Source organism: Triturus cristatus, chromosome 2_2 (genome assembly GCF_964204655.1).
Source record: "Triturus cristatus chromosome 2_2, aTriCri1.1, whole genome shotgun sequence".
In the NCBI taxonomy this organism is placed as follows: domain Eukaryota; kingdom Metazoa; phylum Chordata; class Amphibia; order Caudata; family Salamandridae; genus Triturus; species Triturus cristatus.
In genome coordinates, this window is record NC_140582.1 from 1,166,139,284 (window position 1) to 1,166,160,766 (window position 21,483).

The window sequence follows — 21,483 nt, forward strand, 5'->3', positions numbered from 1 at the left end:
CGGACAGCTAGTTCAGTATGCTTTATAAATGTGGTAGATGTTATTATGGAAAAATATTAAAGTGGCCACATTGTCTGTCTGAAGTTTAAAAGAGAAGCTCTGTGCTGTAGTGTTGCCAGGTGGACCCTTCCACTGTCGTGGGGGTCCCTGGCCAAAGTGAAAGCATGTTCCCCCTGCGAGCGTGCCTCCTGTGGACGTGCCTGACGTCCAGGGAGAGGACACGTGGTATAAGCAAATAAAGAGCCCAGGACACCGGGCGTGGCAAGCAGTGTTCTAGCCACCAGTTGGAGACACGTGTGTTGTGGCCCCCATTATTTCAAGGCCTGTGGCCCAACACTACATGTGCCATCATGAAGTGCCTGTATCAGGTTTAAGGAACACTTGAGTTCTGCAGCGATTGAGGATCAAAATATGCAGCAGCGTTGACTAAATTTACTAGAAACAAAAACTAAATTATAGGCAGCAAGTTCTGTTCAAGTTATGTCATAGTTTTTTTCCGTTTTAACACACATCCTTAATCTCTGGGCACATATTTCATCTGCTTATTTTCAGTTTAACACCAGAACAGTAATTACAGCTACACCAGTTATCATATGTAAATAATCTACCATAGCACGCTACCACTGGCACTTTAAAAAAAAAAAACCTTTGATCCCTTTCAACGGATCACGCACTTTTGAAATTTGCAAACAATGCAGCATGTGGTGCATTATGTGGCTAACACATTAAATTCATAATTACACGAAAAACGTAGAGACACAAGAATAGTAGCTCCATCGCTGGGCACAGAATGTAAGCAAATCATCAAAAATGTGGCCAAAGGCTCCATCGCTCCATAATATGTATTATGGAGATGGTTTGTCAATCATCAGGGGTTTCGATATCGTACCTTCGAGAGGTAAAGACTTCATCCTCAGAAGAATGTCAGTAATGGGTTCATCCACTGTTGAATAATTAAAATGACTTTATCAGGGTCTGAGGCTATGAACACATTATCAGGATGTAAAGGGCCTTTCTATGGACCAGAGTATTGCTCGTATTGTGTTTTGATACTGCATGTTGTCTTGAATCTGAAGGACAGAGACTGCTAGCCCATGTTGCAGCAAGCTTTGATTCTGTGGTTATGTATTTTTTGTAAAGAAAAGTGTGAGAATAGAAGCAGTCATGCAGACAGCTATCCTCTTTGGATGGTGTATAAAAAAAATATAACATACAGGCCCTGATTATGGTTGTCAGTAACTCACCCATAGTGTTAACTTCAGGGGACATACCACTCCGGCCCATTACACATAGCCCAGTGTCTCGAGAGACCCCATACCCAGTTTCATTGGGTGAGGAGCGACACCTTGTGGAATTACAGCAGGGTCGTGGCCATGAGCTTTAGGTGTGAGCCGAGTTGGACCTAGCCAGCCCCTGCAGCACCACGGAGGGATAGACAACACTCCTGCAGACTTCCTCAATCCTGCCCAAACCTTCTACCACCCTTCCTCCTCCCAGAAACCGAACCTCCCGCTGACATCTTTTGCCATTTCTGAGTAAAATGTGAGCAGATTCGTCCCGGTAATCCATGAAAATCCAGTTGAAAAGTAGCTGTATTCCCAGGTCCAGCTGGTTATTCTCCATTCCTGGCAGAACATTCACAATAGCCAGTTTTTAGTGTGGAAATCCCAGGCAGAATCAAAAGTTCCGTCCCTTGCTATCCATGCACCAAAATCCAGTAAACCTGTAATTGTGGCCCGAGTATGAAGCTTGGTATTAATGATTAATATATTCTATTTATTTATTTTGAGATTTTGTATGCTTGCAAAATATATAGCAAAAAATCAAAAGGAAAATCTCGCTGGCTCAAAAAAAATCTGGCTTTTACACATTATTTCCTAACCTAAGAAGTGGATAATGTGGTATAACAGAATACACACATACATGAGAACATTTTAACCTTGCGTTTGTCTTCATGATTATCACTAGAGGAAAGTCTTTATGAAATCAGCTTCTGCCCTTGTTGTTGAGTAAGCAAATTTGACAAGATGACTTGCAGGTTAAATATCACTGATTTAATGGACCATGCAAGAGGATTTCTTTTCTTTCTTTTTTGAAAGCAGTGTATGTCGTTTTTAGGTCTCGCGACCTGCGTTGCATTGCGCAGCAGTGCTCGCACAGGCGAGAGTCCTTTTCTCCGGGGTCCAGAAATCGGCCCTGGAATCGCACACGCTCATGCGTGTGCGATTCCTTTTCAGCTCCCCCATTGGTCTTTGCGTGCGTCGTCTAATAAAAGACTGCACGCAATTGGCCCGAGGCGCGTGCATAGCTCCTCCCACGGCCTATCGGTGTCTATTACGCGCACCAAGCGCGTACTAGACACCAATAGGCCGTGGGAGGAGCTAGGACCGTGCACAGACACAGGCGTGCCGCGCGCGCCACTTGGTTGTCTTTACTTTTGGTATAAGCGCAGCACCTGCGCTTCACTTTTGATGTTATAAGTAAAGCGCAGGTGCCGCGATTATACCAAAAGTAAGGATATAGGAAAAAAAATCTATTTCTTTACCTTTGGTATAATCGCGGCACCCGCGCTTTACTTTTAATGTTATAAGTAAAGCGCGGGTGCTGTGATTATACCAAAAGTAAAGGAATAGAAAAAAAAGCTATTTTTTTCTCTTCCCAACCACCCTGACTACATCTCATTAGTGATGTTGACATTATAATGCAGTTTTTGTTTAAAAAAAATTAGACAAAAAGGGCTGCAGAAAACACAAGTAGGATGAAAAGCACGTATAATGACGATCTGTGGATCTGGACAAAACACAAGATGTGCAGGGATACACAGAGACACATATATGCATTTATGAAGCACCCGTGTCTCTTTCAACATGTTGGAAAGATAGCTCGGAGAGTTAAACAATGTTGCTGGTAAGAGTGTATCTAAAAAAAGGACTGGTTCCACCATTCATCCTTTGGAGGGTGATTAACTGTGTGACAATTAATTAAGTAGCCCCACCAGCTGGCATTTACAGCACTTTGAAACTATACAACTAGGGTGGGACGTGTTATATGAAACAATAGTTTATCTTCTCATTTCTGACCTGCAGCCCCTTTATTTCAGTAGCAGGACTGACATGCCGCTCGGCCGATGGACATCAGTCATGCCCAGCATCCCATGACGCTTTCAATACTTGGAGAGGCACATAGCACTTTCCTCGATGCCAAGGAAACGAAAGCATCCAGCAGGGGTCGGTTTTACAGCAAAAATGAAATGGCAAACGTTGCAGCAGCACAAACTGAACAAAACCCACGAGGCTGCAGCCCATGGATTCTCACACAGCTACACCAATGCATCGCAGCCCTTCTGCCACAGCCCCAGATTGTCCAGCAATGTCCCTCGAGTGCTAGGCCAACACACTTCTGTTCTGACCTAAAGTTCCCATGCTAATCCAATGCTGGAACTCACTCACAGCTCTGCTGATGCACCCCACCTACCCCTCTACAAGTGCACCTCAGAACTGAAGCAGTGTAAATTATGGCATCTCAAATTACTCCTGATCATAATAAACACAAGTTTATCCAATTCAAAAAAACTTTAATTTATACATGTGGAAAAAAGCAGGTGTATGTGACGCACAAAAAGATAACTGACAACTGTCTACCAAACCGTCTCTGTAAGCAGTACTCAGAATGCGCAGACTACTCACGCCTTAGCGTAAGAATTTTTTTAAATTAACTTTTTTTTTGTTGTTACTTTATTTACTTCCCTTAACATGTTTCACCTTCCTAGACATTCCTTGGTAAAACTAGAGAGTTGGCACACTTTCTCACACATGAAGCACCTGGAATTTTTAGGTGTTACTATAGTCTTGAGAACTTCTCAAGACTATAGTTACACCTGAAAGAACGTCTTCAAAATTGCCCCTTAATTGAGACCGGGCGAATGCCACATCTGCACAAGATTTCTCCGACTACTCCTGTGGCACAATCTTGGGACTCCTCACTTCTGTGATTGAAGGTAAAGACGCTGTGCATCATATTTATAAGTAAATTTACCACAGTGGCATCACGTATGGTATACATGTCCATCTGCACTTTGTGATTCCGGCACAGATTACACAGGAATGCGCAATATGTCTTTTTCCGGGTGTAATTTTGCCACACCCTTACAACGGTCCCGCGTAGGGATCTGCTGTTATTCCCGTCAGTACAATATTCTGAACAAAACACTCCCAGACCAATGGATTAATTGCTTGTTTTCTTCATTAAGCTGTTTCATTCTGTTGGAAATTGTGTTTGGCAATAATTAAAAAGGCTGAGCTTGTAGTTTGAGCTATTGACAATGTAAATAACTATGCTTTTTATTTATGTTTTAAAAGCCAAAACATAAATTAAAGGCATCGTCATTTGCAATGCTATTAGCTTAAACTTTTGAAAATGCGAGACCTATTGCATTGCAAATGCTTGTTATTTTGTGTATTGACTGACTGCTGTTCTGTGAGTCTTTCTTTATTACATGTTGTAGTGCCTCCTTAGTGACAGCGAAGTAGCCTATAGGAATGGTCATTATACGACCTGCCATAGTCTGTTCTTAAGGGGCCATTCAGGAGCATCCCATGAAAATGGCCATATACAACCAGATGCAGAGGATACTCTTGGTATCTACCCAGACGTGGCAGAGCAGCAACCAATACTGATATGTGCTTCTGGCTTGGGAAAGCTGGGTGGTTGACATGTCTCCACCAGCCTCCGAAGCTGGGGGCTCGAACATCTGGGGTCTGAGGACAGTGAGCCCATCATAGGCTGCTTGATGAAGTGAATCGATTGTGCCTAGTGTCTTGATCAGCTGGAATCTAAAGTTTTCTGAGGTTTGGTGCTTGGTTATCTGGAATAGGAGGGCACTAGCAAAGGCTATGGGTAGATCATGGATGTGATTCTATCTAGACTGTCAGGTTAAAAGCTCTGTCATGTAGAATATGAAGACGGGGTTCCATGTTCATGGGCTCTATTATGGTGCCTTAACCTCTACAATGCGCTTGATGAACTGTTCACATGAAGAGCACTACCTGTATAGTGCGCTAGACTTGAATGACTCATCAAGATCACTGCTAAAAAAAAAAAAGAAACCACTTCTGGTGCACCCACAAAAAGGATTTTGTTGAAAAAGAAAAAAAGAAATTCAGAATTTGAGGGAAGAGCTTCCCTTTAATCCTGAGCTCGTTGTTTTTAGGTCTTGCCTAGCGTGGCTGCGCACATGCGAAGCTCACTTGACGAGATTTAATGTTTTTGAGTATCTTCAGTAAAGGGCTTTAAACCCCGCCCCTCTTTTCCATTGGCTGGCGTCACCATTTATGCTAAACGGTGGCCAGCCATTGGAAAAGAGCTTTCCGTGTTGCCTCCCTTTGGCTTTTTGCAGATGGCCCACTTGGACGGGCTCGCCTGCTTTCCGTGGGTCGCAAAAGGTTTCTTATCTTTATGGGGCCATGTGTTTTAAACACATGGTCCCATAAAGACAAGCTCCGGCACGATCCTCTTTCGCTTTCGGAGTGCTTGTTTTAGGACTTGTGCCCTGCTTGTGGCTGCCCCTCACTTCAAGCAGTTTTCAAGCAGCGCTCTATGTCGCACTTTACCGCCCATTAGCCCTGCAGCCTCCAGCACCATCAAAGTACTTGGGTTTTTCAAGCAGTGCGCGATGTCGCGCTTTACCGCCCATTAGCCCTGCAGCCTCCAGCACCATCAAAGTACTTGGGTTTTTTAAGCAGCGCGCGATGTCGCACTGTACCGCCCATTAGGCCTGCAGCCTCCAGCACCATCAAAGTACTTGGGTTTTTCAAGCAGCGCGCGATGTCACGCTTTACCGAACATTAGCCCTTCAGCCTCCAGCACCATCAAAGTACTTGGGTTTTTCGAGCAGCGCGCGATTTCGCGCATTACCGCTCATTAGCCCTGCAGCACCATCGTTTTCAAGCAGCGCGCGATGTCGCGCTTTACCGCCAACTAGCCCTGCAGCCTCCAGCACCATCAAAGTACTTGGGTTTTTTAAGCAGCGCTCGATGTCGCACTGTACCGCCCATTAGGCCTGCAGCCTCCAGCACCATCAAAGTACTTGGGTTTTTTAAGCAGCCCCCGATATCGCGCTTTACCGCCCATTAGCCCTGCAGCACCATCAAAGTACTTGGGTTTTTCAAGCAGCACGCGATGTCTCGCTTTACCGCCCATTAGCCCTGCAGCCTCCAGCACCATCGTTTTCAAGCAGCGCGCGATGTTGCGCTTTACCGCCCATTAGCCCTGCAGCCTCCAGCACCATCGTTTTCAAGCAGCGCGCGATGTTGCGCTTTACCGCCCATTAGTCCTGCAGCCTCCAGCACCATCAAAGTACTTCTGTTTTTTAAGCTGCGCCCGATATCGCGCTTTACCGCCCATTAGACCTGGAGCACCATCAAAGTACTTGGGTTTTTCAAGCAGCGCGCGATGTCGTGCTTTACCGCTCATTAGCCCTGCAGCCTCCAGCACCATCAAAGTACTTGGGTTTTTCAAGCAGCGCGCGATGTCTCGCTTTACCGCCCATTAGCCCTGAAGCCTCCAGCACCATCGTTTTCAAGCAGCGCGCGATGTTGCGCTTTACCGCCCATTAGACCTGCAGCCTCCAGCACCATCAAAGTACTTCTGTTTTTTAAGCTGCGCCCGATATCGCGCTTTACCGCCCATTAGACCTGGAGCACCATCAAAGTACTTGGGTTTTTCAAGCAGCGTGCGATGTTGCGCTTTACCGCCCATTAGCCCTGCAGCCTCCAGCACCATCAAAGTACTTGGGTTTTTCTAGCAGAGCGCGATGTCTCCATTTACCGCCCATTAGCCCTGCAGCCTCCATCACCATCAAAGTACTTGGTTTTTTCAAGCAACGCGCGATGTCGCGCCTTACCGCCCATTAGCCCTGCAGCACCATCAAAGTACTTGGGCTTTTCAAGCACTGCGCGATGTCGCGCTTTACCACCCATTAGCCCTGCAGCCTCCAGCACCATCGTTTTCAAGCAGCGCGCGATGTCGCGCTTTACCGCCCATTAGCCCTGCAGCACCATCGTTTTCAAGCAGCGTGTGACTCAAGCCATGGTCTCAGCTGTTTTCTGCCCCCCATTTTCCCCACAGATTCTCAGACCCACTGCAAATTCACAGTAAATTTTTAAGTTTTTGGCATGGGGATGTTGCTTCTCCATCTGGTCCGCCTATGTGTTTTTCAAATCCTTTTTTACGGACAGGGGACTCAGTCTCTGAGTCCTAAACTGACTGCCGCCATATCCTTGTTGATGTGGTGGTAGCCAACCAGATTTCCTCTTTATATCTACTGGCTCCTCAGATCCTCCGTGGTGTGGTATAGACACGCGTTAATAACTTTAATTTCACTAAAGCTACTGAACGGATTTGCATCAATTCACAAAAAGCATCTTATCAAGACCAATATCTAGAAATTTGGTGTATTTCAGAAGAGTAGTTTTTGCGGTATTGCAGTTAAATGTTCCTATGGGGAAAACTTGTTTTTGCCCCCTTTTCTCTGCCCCCGCTTTACAGATCACCCTGAAACTTTACAGGAATGTGCTGAGGTGGATGAGACCTTTTTTTGGAAAGGTTTGTGAAGATTAGTCAAACTGTGCAAAAGATATAAGCAAACCAAAAATGCTTTCCTATGGGAAGGCAGATCTAGCTATCACTACTCTTTTTAACTTCTGTCCTGTCTCCTTGTCTTAACTCCTTTTACCGTTAACCACACCTAAACCCTAAATGTACCCAGACGTCCCTTACCACTACCCACCCATTAACTCCACAGTTACCCCTACCTCCCTTTATCCTCTTCCCAGACCTAAACCATAAAATCACCCTTACCTCCCTTTACCTCTTCCCTCCTCCAAAAGCTAAAATTAACCTTATCTCTACCCACCCCTGAACCCAAAAATCCCCCTCACCTCCTTTTACTTCTACCCATAAAATTACCTTTCCCTTTCTTTACCCACACTTAAACCAGTTTAAATAGCATAAAAATTATTTTTAAAAAAGTGTGTGGTAAATTACTGCATGATAAAAGTAAAAATGTCTGCGTGGTAAACGTCATGCATGGTAAACAAAATGTGGTAAAGGCTGTTTCCAGAGCACAACAGACAATATGGACCATGGACTAATGGAACAGCCGCTGATGTTCTATCAATCACAGTGCAACACTTTATTCCTTACCCCATTCCACATCATTAATACCAGAAAGGGAGACCGACACACACTTCACAAAGGACATGCATCAAACCACTGGGACTAAATAAAGGACACAGCCCCCAAAACTCATATTTCCCCATAATGGAAGGTTAACATGTTGAAAGCAGGATGTTTAATCATAATATCTGAGGCATACTCCTCATACAAGCTGCCCAATGTAAAGGTGAATCAGGAGTAGCACCATCATTACACTCATGAACAGAGGCCCACCAGGGCACGTCGATCAACGACGCCCCCTTTTCACCTTTCATCAAAGGTCCTTCCACTGACGCCCACTCACACAAGCAACACTACTTGCACCTGTCTCATTTACAGAGGCCTAACAAATATTGGATAAACCCTGACTAAGTTAACAAAGCTTCTTAATTCAAACAACATCTTCCACACATTTGTCTATTCAACACTCTTCTTAGCGTCATAGTTTGCTTCAACATCTCCCTGCCTCACACTTTGCAATCAAGAACCTTTAAATCAGGCTTCCGGTCTATCCATTTTCTCAACCAATCAAAACCTAAATTGATCAATGCTTACCTGCGCCCTTTGAACGATGTATGACCATGATGACCTGTGATCGGACTTGTGAGATTGTGGTTGAACCACAATTTGAGGTGAACAGCCTTTACTAAACGTCTTTCCCCGCCACTGTCCCAAATTGCAAACCACTATGTTCCATTTGTTCAACCAACAAGTTGGCCTTGAAGTGGTGCAGGTTTACTGGAATCCTAAGGGTCACAAGGGAATCAAAACTACCTAGAAGGCAAAGATGAGAGCAAAATAATGTTGCATCTTTGGGTTCCCCGAATGGGTTAAGAATACAAGTTTAGAGTCTGCAGATCTTAAATGGCACTCACATCTATTCAGTTGGTTTGAAACTCTAAAGGAGTATGCCCAGACGTGGGTCCCTTGCTCACTTTGCCACTGGATTCAAGCTAGCCTGGCAGATGAAGGGTGTTACCCAGAAACCGGTCCCAGGATGCTTGTTTCCAGTCCAGGGAAGATCTGGCTTGGCAGTTCGGGCTGGACTGTTCCCATGAGGCACAGGGTCAAGACTGATTTGCATATAGCTGGGTCTAAACTGAGGTGGCAAAGTGATCTTAAGAATGATGATGGATTCAACCCAGATCTGTGACTGGGGGTGAGTGCCTGAACCATTTTCAGCGATCCGTCCATCATCACCTTGTTTGCTTTGATCCCTGTATGAAAGCCAATCTGGCATAGGTGCTCTGCGGGTCTCAATGGCAATACTAGAGCAGCGATGAATGTGCTGGAGTTAGGAGATGCGGAAAGCAGGGAGCTCAGTGAAAGTGAGATTAGGCCACAGAGGAGATGCCTGGTGTCTCTGAAAGATGCTCAGACCCGACCATAGAGGTGGTTAGCTTGGAGTACCAGGTAGGTGGAGCAGTGGAGGTGGGATGAGGGATGTGATGCAGATGCTGAGGAGCTCGGTGGAAGCACCAAGTCAGAAGAAGAGGCATTAGTACAATGTAGAAGGTATTGTGGCGGCAACTTTGTGAGCGGTCAACATTGGGGTGTAAGGACAACTAAGATGAAGGCCCGAGCCATAAAGAGAGATCTGTGGCTGAAAAGGCAGTTATGTGGCCACTGAGACGGAGCTAGGGCTCTGGGGATGTACTTCATCATGAATGAATGAGACCAAGACTAGCGTAGCAGAGTTGGGACCTGATGGAGTCACAAAGACAAATCTTTGTTTTCATTGCATCCTTTCATTAAAAGTAGAACATGACACTAAGTGCGACTCGTAATTAGTGCTATCATTCAGCACAGAGAGTCTCGTACCTGGAGCTAATGCCTGTTTTCATTCATTGCTGTGCTTGTTGACAGTAGAATAAAACCAATCTAAAGTCCTTTTGATTAGCTGACTTTTGTATTTGCTTATTAGAGGTGGAACCCATTCAAAAGTTGTCTTGATCTCTGAAAATGGAAGGATTGTGGCTGAAACTGAGGGCCCCAGCACTAATCACTGGGTAAGTCACCTTTACATTTTATTGTGGATAGGGAAATGCACGTAACCTTTTCCTCTAATAGGTGACAGGATATTCACGGCAATATTTGACCATGTTGAAGTTTATGTAGATACATATACTGTCTAAAAAGTTGAAGAATTATTGATTGGCTGCTGGAGTTCTCCTAGCTACTGGGATTGGGGTAACTAGACTCCTTGTCATTGGGGTGTAGTGTTCTCACTTCTAGTCATGGCTTACATTTAACAAATCAGCAGACTTGTTGTCTTAGTGTGACATAATTGAACCAGCTGTGTAAGACACCTGATAACTAGTTATAGTGCTTTAGATACAATGTTTAGTGACATGGTGTGACCTTGTCACTCTACCTGAAGTGCATTTGAGTATCCAGTCAATTCCAGACTCAGCCCTCTGTTTACCTGCCACTAATGTGCATGCATTAAAACTCCTAATCTATGCTGTTATTGTGTGCAGAGTAGCCTGAGTCATCAACTTCCACCTCAGGCTATCTTGAATTTGAAACTGCTGTTCCGTCTTCTTTATAAGGTATCGCAGGTCCAGAGTACCCGCCCCCTCCACTGTCTGTAGAAACCCCAGAAAGACCCTAGTCTGACTCTGCTATATATTTCTGTGGACCACACCAGCGCCTCGATACCCTCGCGGGTGACAAGTAGTGCTCTACAAATCTACTGATTGATTGATACCATGTTCTGCCCTAACAGTCCTACATGATAGTCCTTGTGGGTTGATACTCCGAATGATTGAATGCCATGTTTGTGGCACAGACAAACGCTCAGTGTCATCATTGTTTGACTGACATTTTTGCTAGAAAGTGTTATGAGTTAAAAAAAAATTCTGATAACAGGAATCAGTGCATCTCTGAGAACATGGATCGGTAGCTGAAAGAGCGTTGGATCTGTTACAATTAAACGCTGCTTTATAACCCTCAATTCAGTGGGCTCGTGGAACATATCAATAGCATGATTTCAGAATGCATACAGTATTTACCTATGAAAAACTAGCAATTACTCCTATTAGATCAGTATTGTGGGCCTACAGGATTATTCTGCATTCAATTACTGGTTATTCCTCTTTCCTGCTACTTTCAGCTTGCTCAACCAATGCAGAATGGTACCCCGCTTAGATACATGTTTGGCTGAACAGAGAGATGGTCTACAGTTGCGTTCGCCAGCGTGCCTCTGAGCATAAAGTAAAGTTAACCAACCTATTCCTGAAAGAGGCATGATGCCAAGAAATCCACTTTCAATCAGAAATGCTCGTTTAAAGGCAAATTAAGGTTAAATCGTCACATCATGTACTGAAAGGTATGTTGAAGTTTGTCTTCCAGTTTCGTTGAAAATATCTTTACTAATGTCCTGAAGTTAAGCATCAATCATTGGCCTGGATTCCCCACTTGGCGTTTGAGTGTGGAACTTCTCTCGACTGTAATCAAAAACTAAAAATGTTTAGGGGTGACAAGGTCATCCTTTTAACACTCCTGTGTTATGCTACATCCTTAAAAAGCCCTTCCATATTTCGAAGCTGCATGGAGCAGAAACTTCAGCCCTGTTAGGGAATACATACTCAGACTAGAAGTACAGTGAAAATAGAAATACATGGAAGAGGGTGCCAGCAAGGATTCAAGTATGACCCTTACACATGCTGGAGGCTATTTTAAACATGTACCCAAACGAATGGTAAACGTTGGAATGTTAACAACGCTGACAAAGTTCTTTCTGTACCTGTTAATGATGACTCATAAGAACAGTTTCCACACAGTAGTTCTGATAGTTGTGGAAACTGAAACTGCAGACCTTTTGGCTCTGCTGACACCAATCTCAGATGGCGACCACCAATCAGAAAGGAACTCCGGTTGGTCGAGGACTTTGTTAAATATATGCCATGTTAACTGTTTTTACCTTGTCAATTCATTTCATTCCAGTTTGTTTTATGCCCACCAATTATTGTTTTTTTTTAATTGTCTTAAAAGAAAGCGAGATGATTTGTCTACTCTTGCTCGAAGTGGCAGCCATGAGCGCATGAGACTGCTTTTGTGCTACAAACTCTTTCTCTGTTTATACCTGACGTGTGTCTCCTTTTGACAGTTACAGAGCCACCTTTTGGAGGAACACTGACTCTCTTGTTTATCCCACTTCAGACGCATGGCATTTCTTTCCATCGCCATAACAGTGGTTCTGTGCACCACAATCAGTCTGTTATTAATTCTAGCTACTAATACTTGACAAGGCCTGACCCATGTTAACAAGGGCTAACTGGAAGAGAAAATAATGTACCATTCCAGCTCAGTCGGCCATGATTTCCAAAAGTCAGAAAGTCTGGAAATTCTCGGAGGGCAGATGAGATTGCATAAAGTTATGTTCGAGGCATATGAGTTGTAGATCACATGCTTGTGCATAGATCGCCATCTAGTGTTGGGCCCGGATGGTTGCACTTTGTTTTTCTTCGAAGAAGTCTTTCTGGTCACGAGATAGGTGACTCCTCCTTTCGGTGATAGTGCGCATGGTCATCGATTCCATCTTCAGATTGGTATTTTCCACCATCGGGGTCGGATGTTACTCGCTGCGCTCCGACACAGATCCTTCGGTTTCCCTCGGTGCGTAGACGACTCAACCTCGACGGTATTGTATCAGATCGCGTACTCCATTCTTCGCGTATAGTGTTTGTTTCGAAAAAAAACCTCTTTCGATCGGAAAGCTTGTGGTAGGCCGTCGTGCCTAACCGCCTCCATCCAACTTGCACTCGATGGAACAAACTCCCTTTAAATACTTCCCTCGGTGCCACCCGAAATACCTGCGCACCGACTCGCACGAAGTGTGCAACCTGTGTTTGTCACCAGAACACAAAGAACAGGACTGCAACACGTGTAAGGCTTTCCGTTCCAAGAAGATGCTTTGCGACCGTCTGGCTCGACGACTCGACCTGCAGAGCCAAAGCACAGACTCCATTCCGGACCTCTTCGGACCTGAATCGGAATAAGAAGCCGGCGACGCAATTGGTGCGAGGAAGTGCAGGATCCCATTACCGTTTCAAGGGAGGGCTCCGACCAGGATGACGACATCCCGCATGGACAACGTACTGTAAGTACAGTCCCCTCTTCACCCCAGCTCCCAAGCCAACCTGTTAAAAAGAAGGCTCCGGACCAACCTGCGCCCTCGGGCCCCGGTCGGCACCAAGAACATGCTTACGACGCCCTACCTTCTGGCTCGGCACCAAAAAGCCCTCCAGCTCCGAAAAGTCCCATTCCAAGTCGGGCAACGAGCCAAAGCCTTCCGGGTGAAAGACTAAGTCCGACTCCAAACATCACCACTCGGCACCGAAAACCAAATGGGATCCAAAAACACCAGCCCCAAAACCATTGGCACCGGAAATTTCAGCGCCGAAAAAGACTGATACACCAAAGTCACCTAAGAAGCATAGTCTCGGTGATCCGCTCGAAAAACCGGACCGAAAGAGAAGATTTTGGTCATACATCCAAAAACTGGCCACATTACTACCAAAGTGACTTTAAAATAGGGGCTACTACTGAAGAGGAATACCATATTCCATTAAAGAAGAGTACTGTTGGGACAAATCCTTCCCCTCCTCCTCTTCCTTCTCCACCTTTACATCCGCCTCTGTCTGTGCCCACTTCGCCTGAGCACTCACCACCATATATACCTGACGATCAGGGTGATGGGGGACGGGGATGATAAGGATGACAAGCAACCTGCACTTACAGATGAGTGGGATGACTATAACACTGACTCACCCACAGACAATGACCCTGACCTATACCCTACCAGGACCTATCCACCCGATGACAGTGTAGGATATATTGAATTGCTAGGCAGGGTTGCTAATTATCATGGGGTCCAGCTGCATCAAGAATCCCTTGAAGGGGATTTCCTCTTTGAAACATTAAACAACACATAAAAATCCACTCATATGCTGCCCATGCTTGAAGGAATGACCAGACATGTGGACGATATATTTAGGGATCCTGTCAGGCCACGTATCCTTACCCCCAGGGTGGATAAAAAATACAGGCCTGCATCATCTGATCCAGTCTACATAAGAGGACAATTACCCCTAGACTCATTATTTGTTTCTAATGTACGCAAAAGGGCAAACTCCCAGACTACTGGAGACGCACCACCCCCAGATAAAGAGTCAAAGCTCCTTGACGCTTCAGGGAAGAGAATAGCCTCCCAGATAGCTAACTTCTGGCACATATCTAACACACAATCGCTGCTAGCCAGATATGACCGTGCACATTGGGACGAAATGGAACAACGTATCCAATTTTTACCCCAAGAACATAAATCTAAAGCGCAAGACCTGGTACGTGAGGGGCAACTAATTTCCAACAATCAAATTAGGTGCTCCCTGGATGCAGCTGATACATCCGCCAGAGCGGTGAACACTAGTGTCCTTTTAAGAAGGTAGGCCTGGATTCAAACTGGAGGTTCAGACCTCAATATTAAACCCACAATTCAATAAATAACACCTATTTGGGTGGCGGTATATTCTTCACTTGAGAAGATGAAGAAAGATACAGAAGTGGCTAAATCAGTGGGAGCCCTTCAGTCTCAACAAGGCCGTGGTTCCTTTCGATGCTCATTTTATCAAGCAGGGTCAAAAACCATGTCCTCGGACACTGCATCCACATATAAGGGCAATAACCAACCCTCAGGTTCCAATACTTACTTCATGGTTGGTTATAGAGGAAACAACGGCAAGGGCAGAGGTAGAGGTTCCAGCACTCGTACCTCCCCCTCTAATACAAAACAGTGACTTGCCCACAGTTTCCCCCGACCACTTAACACCTGTGGGGGGAAGACTGTCACAATTTCTACCAAAGTGGCAGTCAATAACAATAGACAAGTGGGTTCTACAAATTATCCATTATGGTTACTGCCTGGAGTTCATCAACACTCCTCTAAACATTCCTCCAAAGTCACACAAATGTTCACTGGATCACCTACTCCTCCTCAAACAAGAGGTACAATCCCTTCTAGGAAAAGGAGCCATAGAGCCCGTACCACTAAAACATCAGCAGGCAGAGGAATCAAATACACGAATGGAAACTTCTCCACCCTTACTTTCAAGCTTGGGGAGTCCCTCGCATAGACCTGTTTGCAACACCCCAAAACGCAAAATGCCAAAACTTCGCCTCCAGATATCCACACTCGTTATCCAAAGGCAATGCTCTATGGATGAACTGGTCAGGGATATTTGCTTATGCTTTCCCGCCCCTCCCACTCATTCCATCAGTGGTTCGGATCCTAGTAGCTCCAACATGGGAACGTCAACCCTGTTGGGAACTCTCTCTGGTACCACATAAAAAATTACATTCAATTCTCAGTCTCCTCACACAGAGCCTTGGAGAAATCAAACACCCAGATCCCAAACAACTCATTCCGCGATCTGGCTCCTGAAGTCATAGAGTTTGGTTACCTGAACCTTCACCAGACTGTATGACCATTATTGAGCCTGTTACGAGCCAAATGAAAATGATTTGTGATCTATTGCAATAACAATAAAAATCAACCCTCTTGATACTTCTATATAAAATATTATCTGCTACCGGTTACATTTGCAGGAGTCATCATTGACATATTCATCTATCAGACTGCATCTCGCTGCAACAATTGCAGCCTATCTTCAAAAGAGACAACATTTATCGCTCTTTAGAGAGCCTGTAATTAAAGCATTTATGGAAGGACTAAAAGAGTTATACCACCAAGAATTCCAACTGCCCTAGTCTGGAATCCTCTTTTTTTTTTTTTTTGAAGTATTTCATTAATTTTTACAAAAAGGTACATTCGCATTTCCATTATGAGGTTCCAGCTAAACGTAGTTGGTGTTGCAGTAATTACAGGTACAGTGTTGTATATGTTCAGCTGAGTCCCTCTACGTTGACTTGCTGGAAAATTAGAGACAGGATAGTAAAATGAGAGAAGATGGGAGAGAAAGAGTAGCGATAGGGTACAAGAAGTGTTCTATAGCTATGAGCCTAGTCTGGGTTTTTATCCCTGTGTGAATTCCGATTCAACCCCCCGGGGACCTCAAGTGGGTTCAAGGAGGTTCGTAGCAGTCCAGATATATGGCTAGTGACTTCCACATCCCCCTAGTGGCCGGTCTCCAGGGTGAGTTTTGGAGGGCAATGCTATCTGCACCTCTGAGGTACGTCACCCAGTTGAACCAGCCTTTGTATGATGTCCTAGCAGTATCCTTCCAGTTGGACAGGACCAGTTTAACTGCCGCGGTCAGTAGGAGATCTAATCGGTCCCTGTCCTGCTGTGACCTGGAATCTTAATATAGTCCTCACAAGGTTAATGGGCCCACCATTTGAACCCATGAACAGATGTGAACTACAATTCCTTACTTGTAAAACAGCTTTCCTCATTGCAATCACTTCATTAAGAAGAGTGAGTGAACTTCAGGTGCTAACCATAGAAGAACCTTTTTTCCAGCTACACAAAGATAAAGGGGTTCTTCGTACCAATCTCAAATTCCTACCTAAGGTAGTATCGGCATTTCACATAAATCAGTCGGTTGAGTTACCTGTTTTTTTTCCCGCAACCTGACTCGGTTGCAGAACGAGCTCTACACACATTGGATGTTAGGAGAGCACTGTTGTATTACACTGAAAGAACTACGGGGCATATTATCAAGCGGCAGCGATAATTATCGCTTGCCGCTCTTAGCGTGAGGTTCATTATCGCTGGAATTATCACCATGCTAGCGCTGTATTAACGCATAGCGCAATGGCGATAATTTTCCAGCGATAGCGGTGTTTTCCATGGAACATCGCTGGTTTTCCAGCGATGTTCCATGGAAAACGGCGATAACCTTGCTGATACAACCACAGGGTTGTATCAGCATTATCCACCCCAATGGTAAGTAAAGCTAAGTCAGGATTTTAGCAGATGTTAGTTTTTGTCGAAAACCGTGGTTTTCGCCAAAAACTAATGTCTGCTAAAATCCTGAGGGCCACCTTGTAAATATCGCGAAGGCCCGTTTGCGAAATTTAACAATGCAGTTTTACGTGGCACGCCTACCTTGCATCTCATTAGCGATGCAAGGCTTGGCGGAAAGAAGCCGGGCGCTAAGACAAGGAAACACGCGCTAGCGTGTCCTTGCTAATAGTGCGATAAAATTTTCGCCGCTTTTCGCCCAAAAACGAGCGCTAGAGCGGCGATAATTTTATCGCGGCCCCTTGATGATATGCCCCTAAATCTTTTCGTAAGACCAAACAACTTTGTCACTTTTGCATCACCTCAGAGGGGCAATCCTATATCCAAGTCAGGTATTGCTAGGTAGATTGTTAAATGCATTTAAATTTGCTATGCAAAAGCCAAAAGGACTCTAACGTTACCCCCTAGAGCATATTCCACTCGTAAGCTAGGGGCTGCTATGGCTTTCTTTGGGGACATCCCTATTACTGACATCTGAAACATGGTCCACACCACACACTTTCAACCAGCATTATTGTGTAGATGTGTTAGCCAGACAACTAGCTAATGTGGGCCACGTAGTACTTAGAACGCTGTTTCAAACAACTCCATCAGCTACAGGATAGCCACCGCTTAGGGGAGACTGCAGCATAGTCTATGCACAAGCATGTGATCTACAGCTCACATGCCTCGAACGGAAAATGCTACTTACCCAGTATGCATCTGTTCCTGGCATGTAGAGCTGATGAATCTCATGCACCCACCCACCTCCCCGGGTACCTGTAGCTGCTGTAGATCTTCTGTTAATTTTATACATACACATGGCCATCTCTCTTCTTTACTACTACTCCGTTCTCTCACTCTCTGCGGGAAAACAATCTGAAGATGGAGTCGATGACCATGCGCTCTATCACCGAAAGGAGGAGTCACCTACCTTGTGACTAGAAAGACTTCTTCAAAGAAAAACAAAGTGCAAACATCTGGGCCCAACACTAGATGGCGATCTATGCACAAGCATGAGATTCTACAGCTCTACATGCCAAGAACAGATGCATACTGGGTAAGTAGCATTTTCCTACTTGGTGAAACCCGCTTGGTGAGGACTTGCAGATAAGGTCCTCTTTGCCCATCCAGTTTGCGCTTTGTCATACATCTTGTATGACCAAAACCTGACATGGTCAGTTCGTTTTCCACTCAGTTGCCCTCCTAAAGCCGTCTGTTCAGCTCTCTCTTGTGTTCTTTCATGCTCATAGGACCGTCCATCTTCGTCTGAAGGTTGCATTTACTGTCTTAAAATATATAAACATACACACCCTAGAACCTTCACTCCTCCAACAAAACTCCCAGTCGATGGCATGTATTTATTTGTTTTTATTTTAGGGTTTTAGTACAGACCTAGAACAGGTCGCTTTGTAGCTCCTTCGGAGGGCTGGCAGGTGTTTTCTGTCAGGCGTGTTTGCTGGAGGGGGCGTTTTGTCTCGGAGCCTCTCTGAACCTAACAGATGTAGTTTGATTGTCTTGTGAATGACGAGATTTGAGTTAAATGTTAACTTTAGGGGATAACAACCTTGTACTATTTGAAGAGTTAGAAATGACTAATCACTGTTTGGATGTTAAGATGTAATACCGCTGTTTTCTGACCATGGCTTCAGCTCAGTGTGTTTGCACAGAGGTAGCGCAAAAGTAAAATGTATCTGTCTGGTGTTATAGCGCCATCTAGTGTGGATTGAGGTCAAAGTCGTCTAACGCTCGGGTCTGCTCTGGTTTCCTAAACACGAACCATTTTCGGCGGCATAAGACGGCTGCTCAAAACGTCCAGACTATAAAACCTATTGGGAATTAAGCTTGAAGGCGTGAATGTCAGGCGTGAAAGTAAGCTTGAACGGCGGGAAAAGTGTTCAAAACACTCATGCAGGTTAGTCAGAGTATGTAGGGGTTTGTTGACAGAAGAAAGATGAACGGTCTGTCAGTCACAGAGTCAACGGGCTAGAGTGACCAGTATCACGGGCGAATGGAGCAAGTTCCTCGAATGACGGCAAGGCACACATTTACACTCTAATGCTCTTAAGGTCTGAATGGGGTCATGTGATTAATAAAAAAAAAATGCTAAGTCCATGAGAAGAAGTGAAACAACTTCCAGATATAAATGGTAATATTACAGGCATTTTAGTATAATAATCTAGTTTTATTGTTTTCGAATGCAGAACCAAAATATGGAACCAGACCAACTTCGGGGACGGGCACTTCCTGTGAGCAGTGTTAGTGAGCAAGAAGGCATGGCCAAAGCAAGTTCCTGTTGGACTAATGCAGTTTTACAAAATCCACAAAACATACCAAGATGCAAAGACGGGGCTGTTTTGCAATGTTTTATGTCAACAAAACATTGTTAGGCGATGCTCTGATCTTATAATTTGCTAGAGAAAGAGAATGGATTATGTCAGCAGTGTCTATGCGAGGGGTCCTATGTCTGAACTTGTAGGTGCACGTAGTAGTCGGTGGTGGAAGAGTTGTAACCCCTACAAGGTATCAGTAGCGCGTCACTTACCTGTTTTTCAGTCCTGCACCTTTATGGTACTTCTAAAGGCTATGGGGGGGGGAAGCCGCACATTTCAAGCATCTCAATGGGGTAAAGATAAGAAAACCTTATGCCAGTTGTGCGTTTACTAGCTCTCTGCTTGATGGTGGGGTGTCTGGTTTCTTTTTAGAGGTTATTAACTAGTTTGGATGGGACTGTGGCAACGAGGAACATTGGTACAAACATACGTTTTCCCACTTAAGCTTAATTGCCGTTAACCAAATTTGTCTATGGGAAACTGTGATTCCATTTTTATGTTCCTATCCTATATATCCTAAGCAGGGTGGTTTTAATTCCATCTGAAAGGCTGGGTCACAACACAGTTCAAATGGGTGCCAGTTCCATAATCTTATAGGATTGCCAGAGAATGCTTGTGAGGGTTTTTACTGCGGTCCTGGAGCAGCCCGAGGTTACTTGGCAATGCCCTGTCATTGGTATTGTTAATTGTGATTTATAGAGCGCTTAATACCGACAGGTCTCTAAGCGCTATGAGAGGGAAGCTACAGCACCCCCGGATGAGTATGGTCCCTAACTGAGTGGAATTAAGCCCAGGCTTCAATGAAAAGGAGGGTCTTCAAATGTTTCCTAAACGGTAGGAGGGCCATCTCTGATTGAAGATGGAGTGGGAACATGTTCCACAATTGTGGAATGCAGACGGAATAGGCCTGCCCTCCTTTTTTCGTGAGGTTGAACCGCAGGCAGGAAAGTTGGTTCCCTGCAGAGGATCTTAAAGAGCGGCTTGGAACATACTTCACAAGGCGCTCTTTGATGTAACTTGGTGCTTGTCCATATTGAGCCTTATGGGCGATACAAAGTCCCTTGAATTTGGTCCTTTGCTTTATGGGGAGCCAATGAAGTTTTTGCAGTAGGGGGGCAGCTCTTGTATATCTAGGGAGTTCATTCATTACCACCTGGAGTTTGTTCAACAGGTTGTCCGGTAGCCCAATATAGAGCGCATTTACCTCCGGTCTACTCCAGTGCGATAGCCAAATTAACTCCATTTAATCACGTAACTCTGAGTAGTGAGGGTGAGCAGTCTAGGCTTACTCCAGGAGTTAGAGGGCGGACAGATTCACATACGCTGATTCAGTGTGACGCAATAAATACAATGTAATAATGTCACTGGGGACTAGCGTAGTGAGAAGAACTTTTAATTTACAGGTAAGAAAAAAGTCAATTGAAATGTAAGTAAAGCATAGATAACCAGAAGGTCATAGTAAGCACAAGCATCTCTATACTGCCGTTTCACTACACGCTTTGGCTTACGGCCATAGTTAATCCGTGAAGGATGCTTCAGGTGTAGGGGTCTTTCCAGAAGCGTTTCGATCAGTTTAGTGACTCTACAGGTTTTCTCAGATTTGGCATCAGGTTGAAGAAAGAGAACCAACCAGACTGTTCTGTTGTCTTTCGGTCAACAAAGATGAATACAGCACTATATAGGGGAGCCAGGAACTTGCACCCCTACATCTTCCGGAACAACTGAGAGGGCCTGCTTTATTTAAAGTGTAGGGGGGTACTCCTCGATACGTTTTTGTGGTTGCTGGCCATATTTGCAAGCTCTTTCCCAGTGTCCACATTGAGACAGATGCAGCTCTTTGACCGCTGTCTACACCGAGACAGATGCAATGTATATTGGCCTCTGTTCGGAAGCATGCTGTGTTCCCAGTCTAGAGAGAGATGGTCAGAATACAGGATATGGGGAGGTGTGAGTTTCATCTGACAAGAGAAA

General features: G+C 44.8%; 1 protein-coding gene across 1 annotated transcript in view; it reads left to right on the forward strand.

Moving 5' to 3' along the window:
- NAGK (N-acetylglucosamine kinase) overlaps positions 1-21,483 on the forward strand; it is a 198,854-nt gene that overhangs the window by 524 nt on the left and 176,847 nt on the right. Inside the window, exon 2 of the mRNA XM_085642711.1 lies at positions 10,139-10,223. Within this exon, the coding sequence (XP_085498837.1) occupies positions 10,139-10,223 (85 nt within the window). The remainder of the gene's footprint in view (positions 1-10,138; positions 10,224-21,483) is intronic.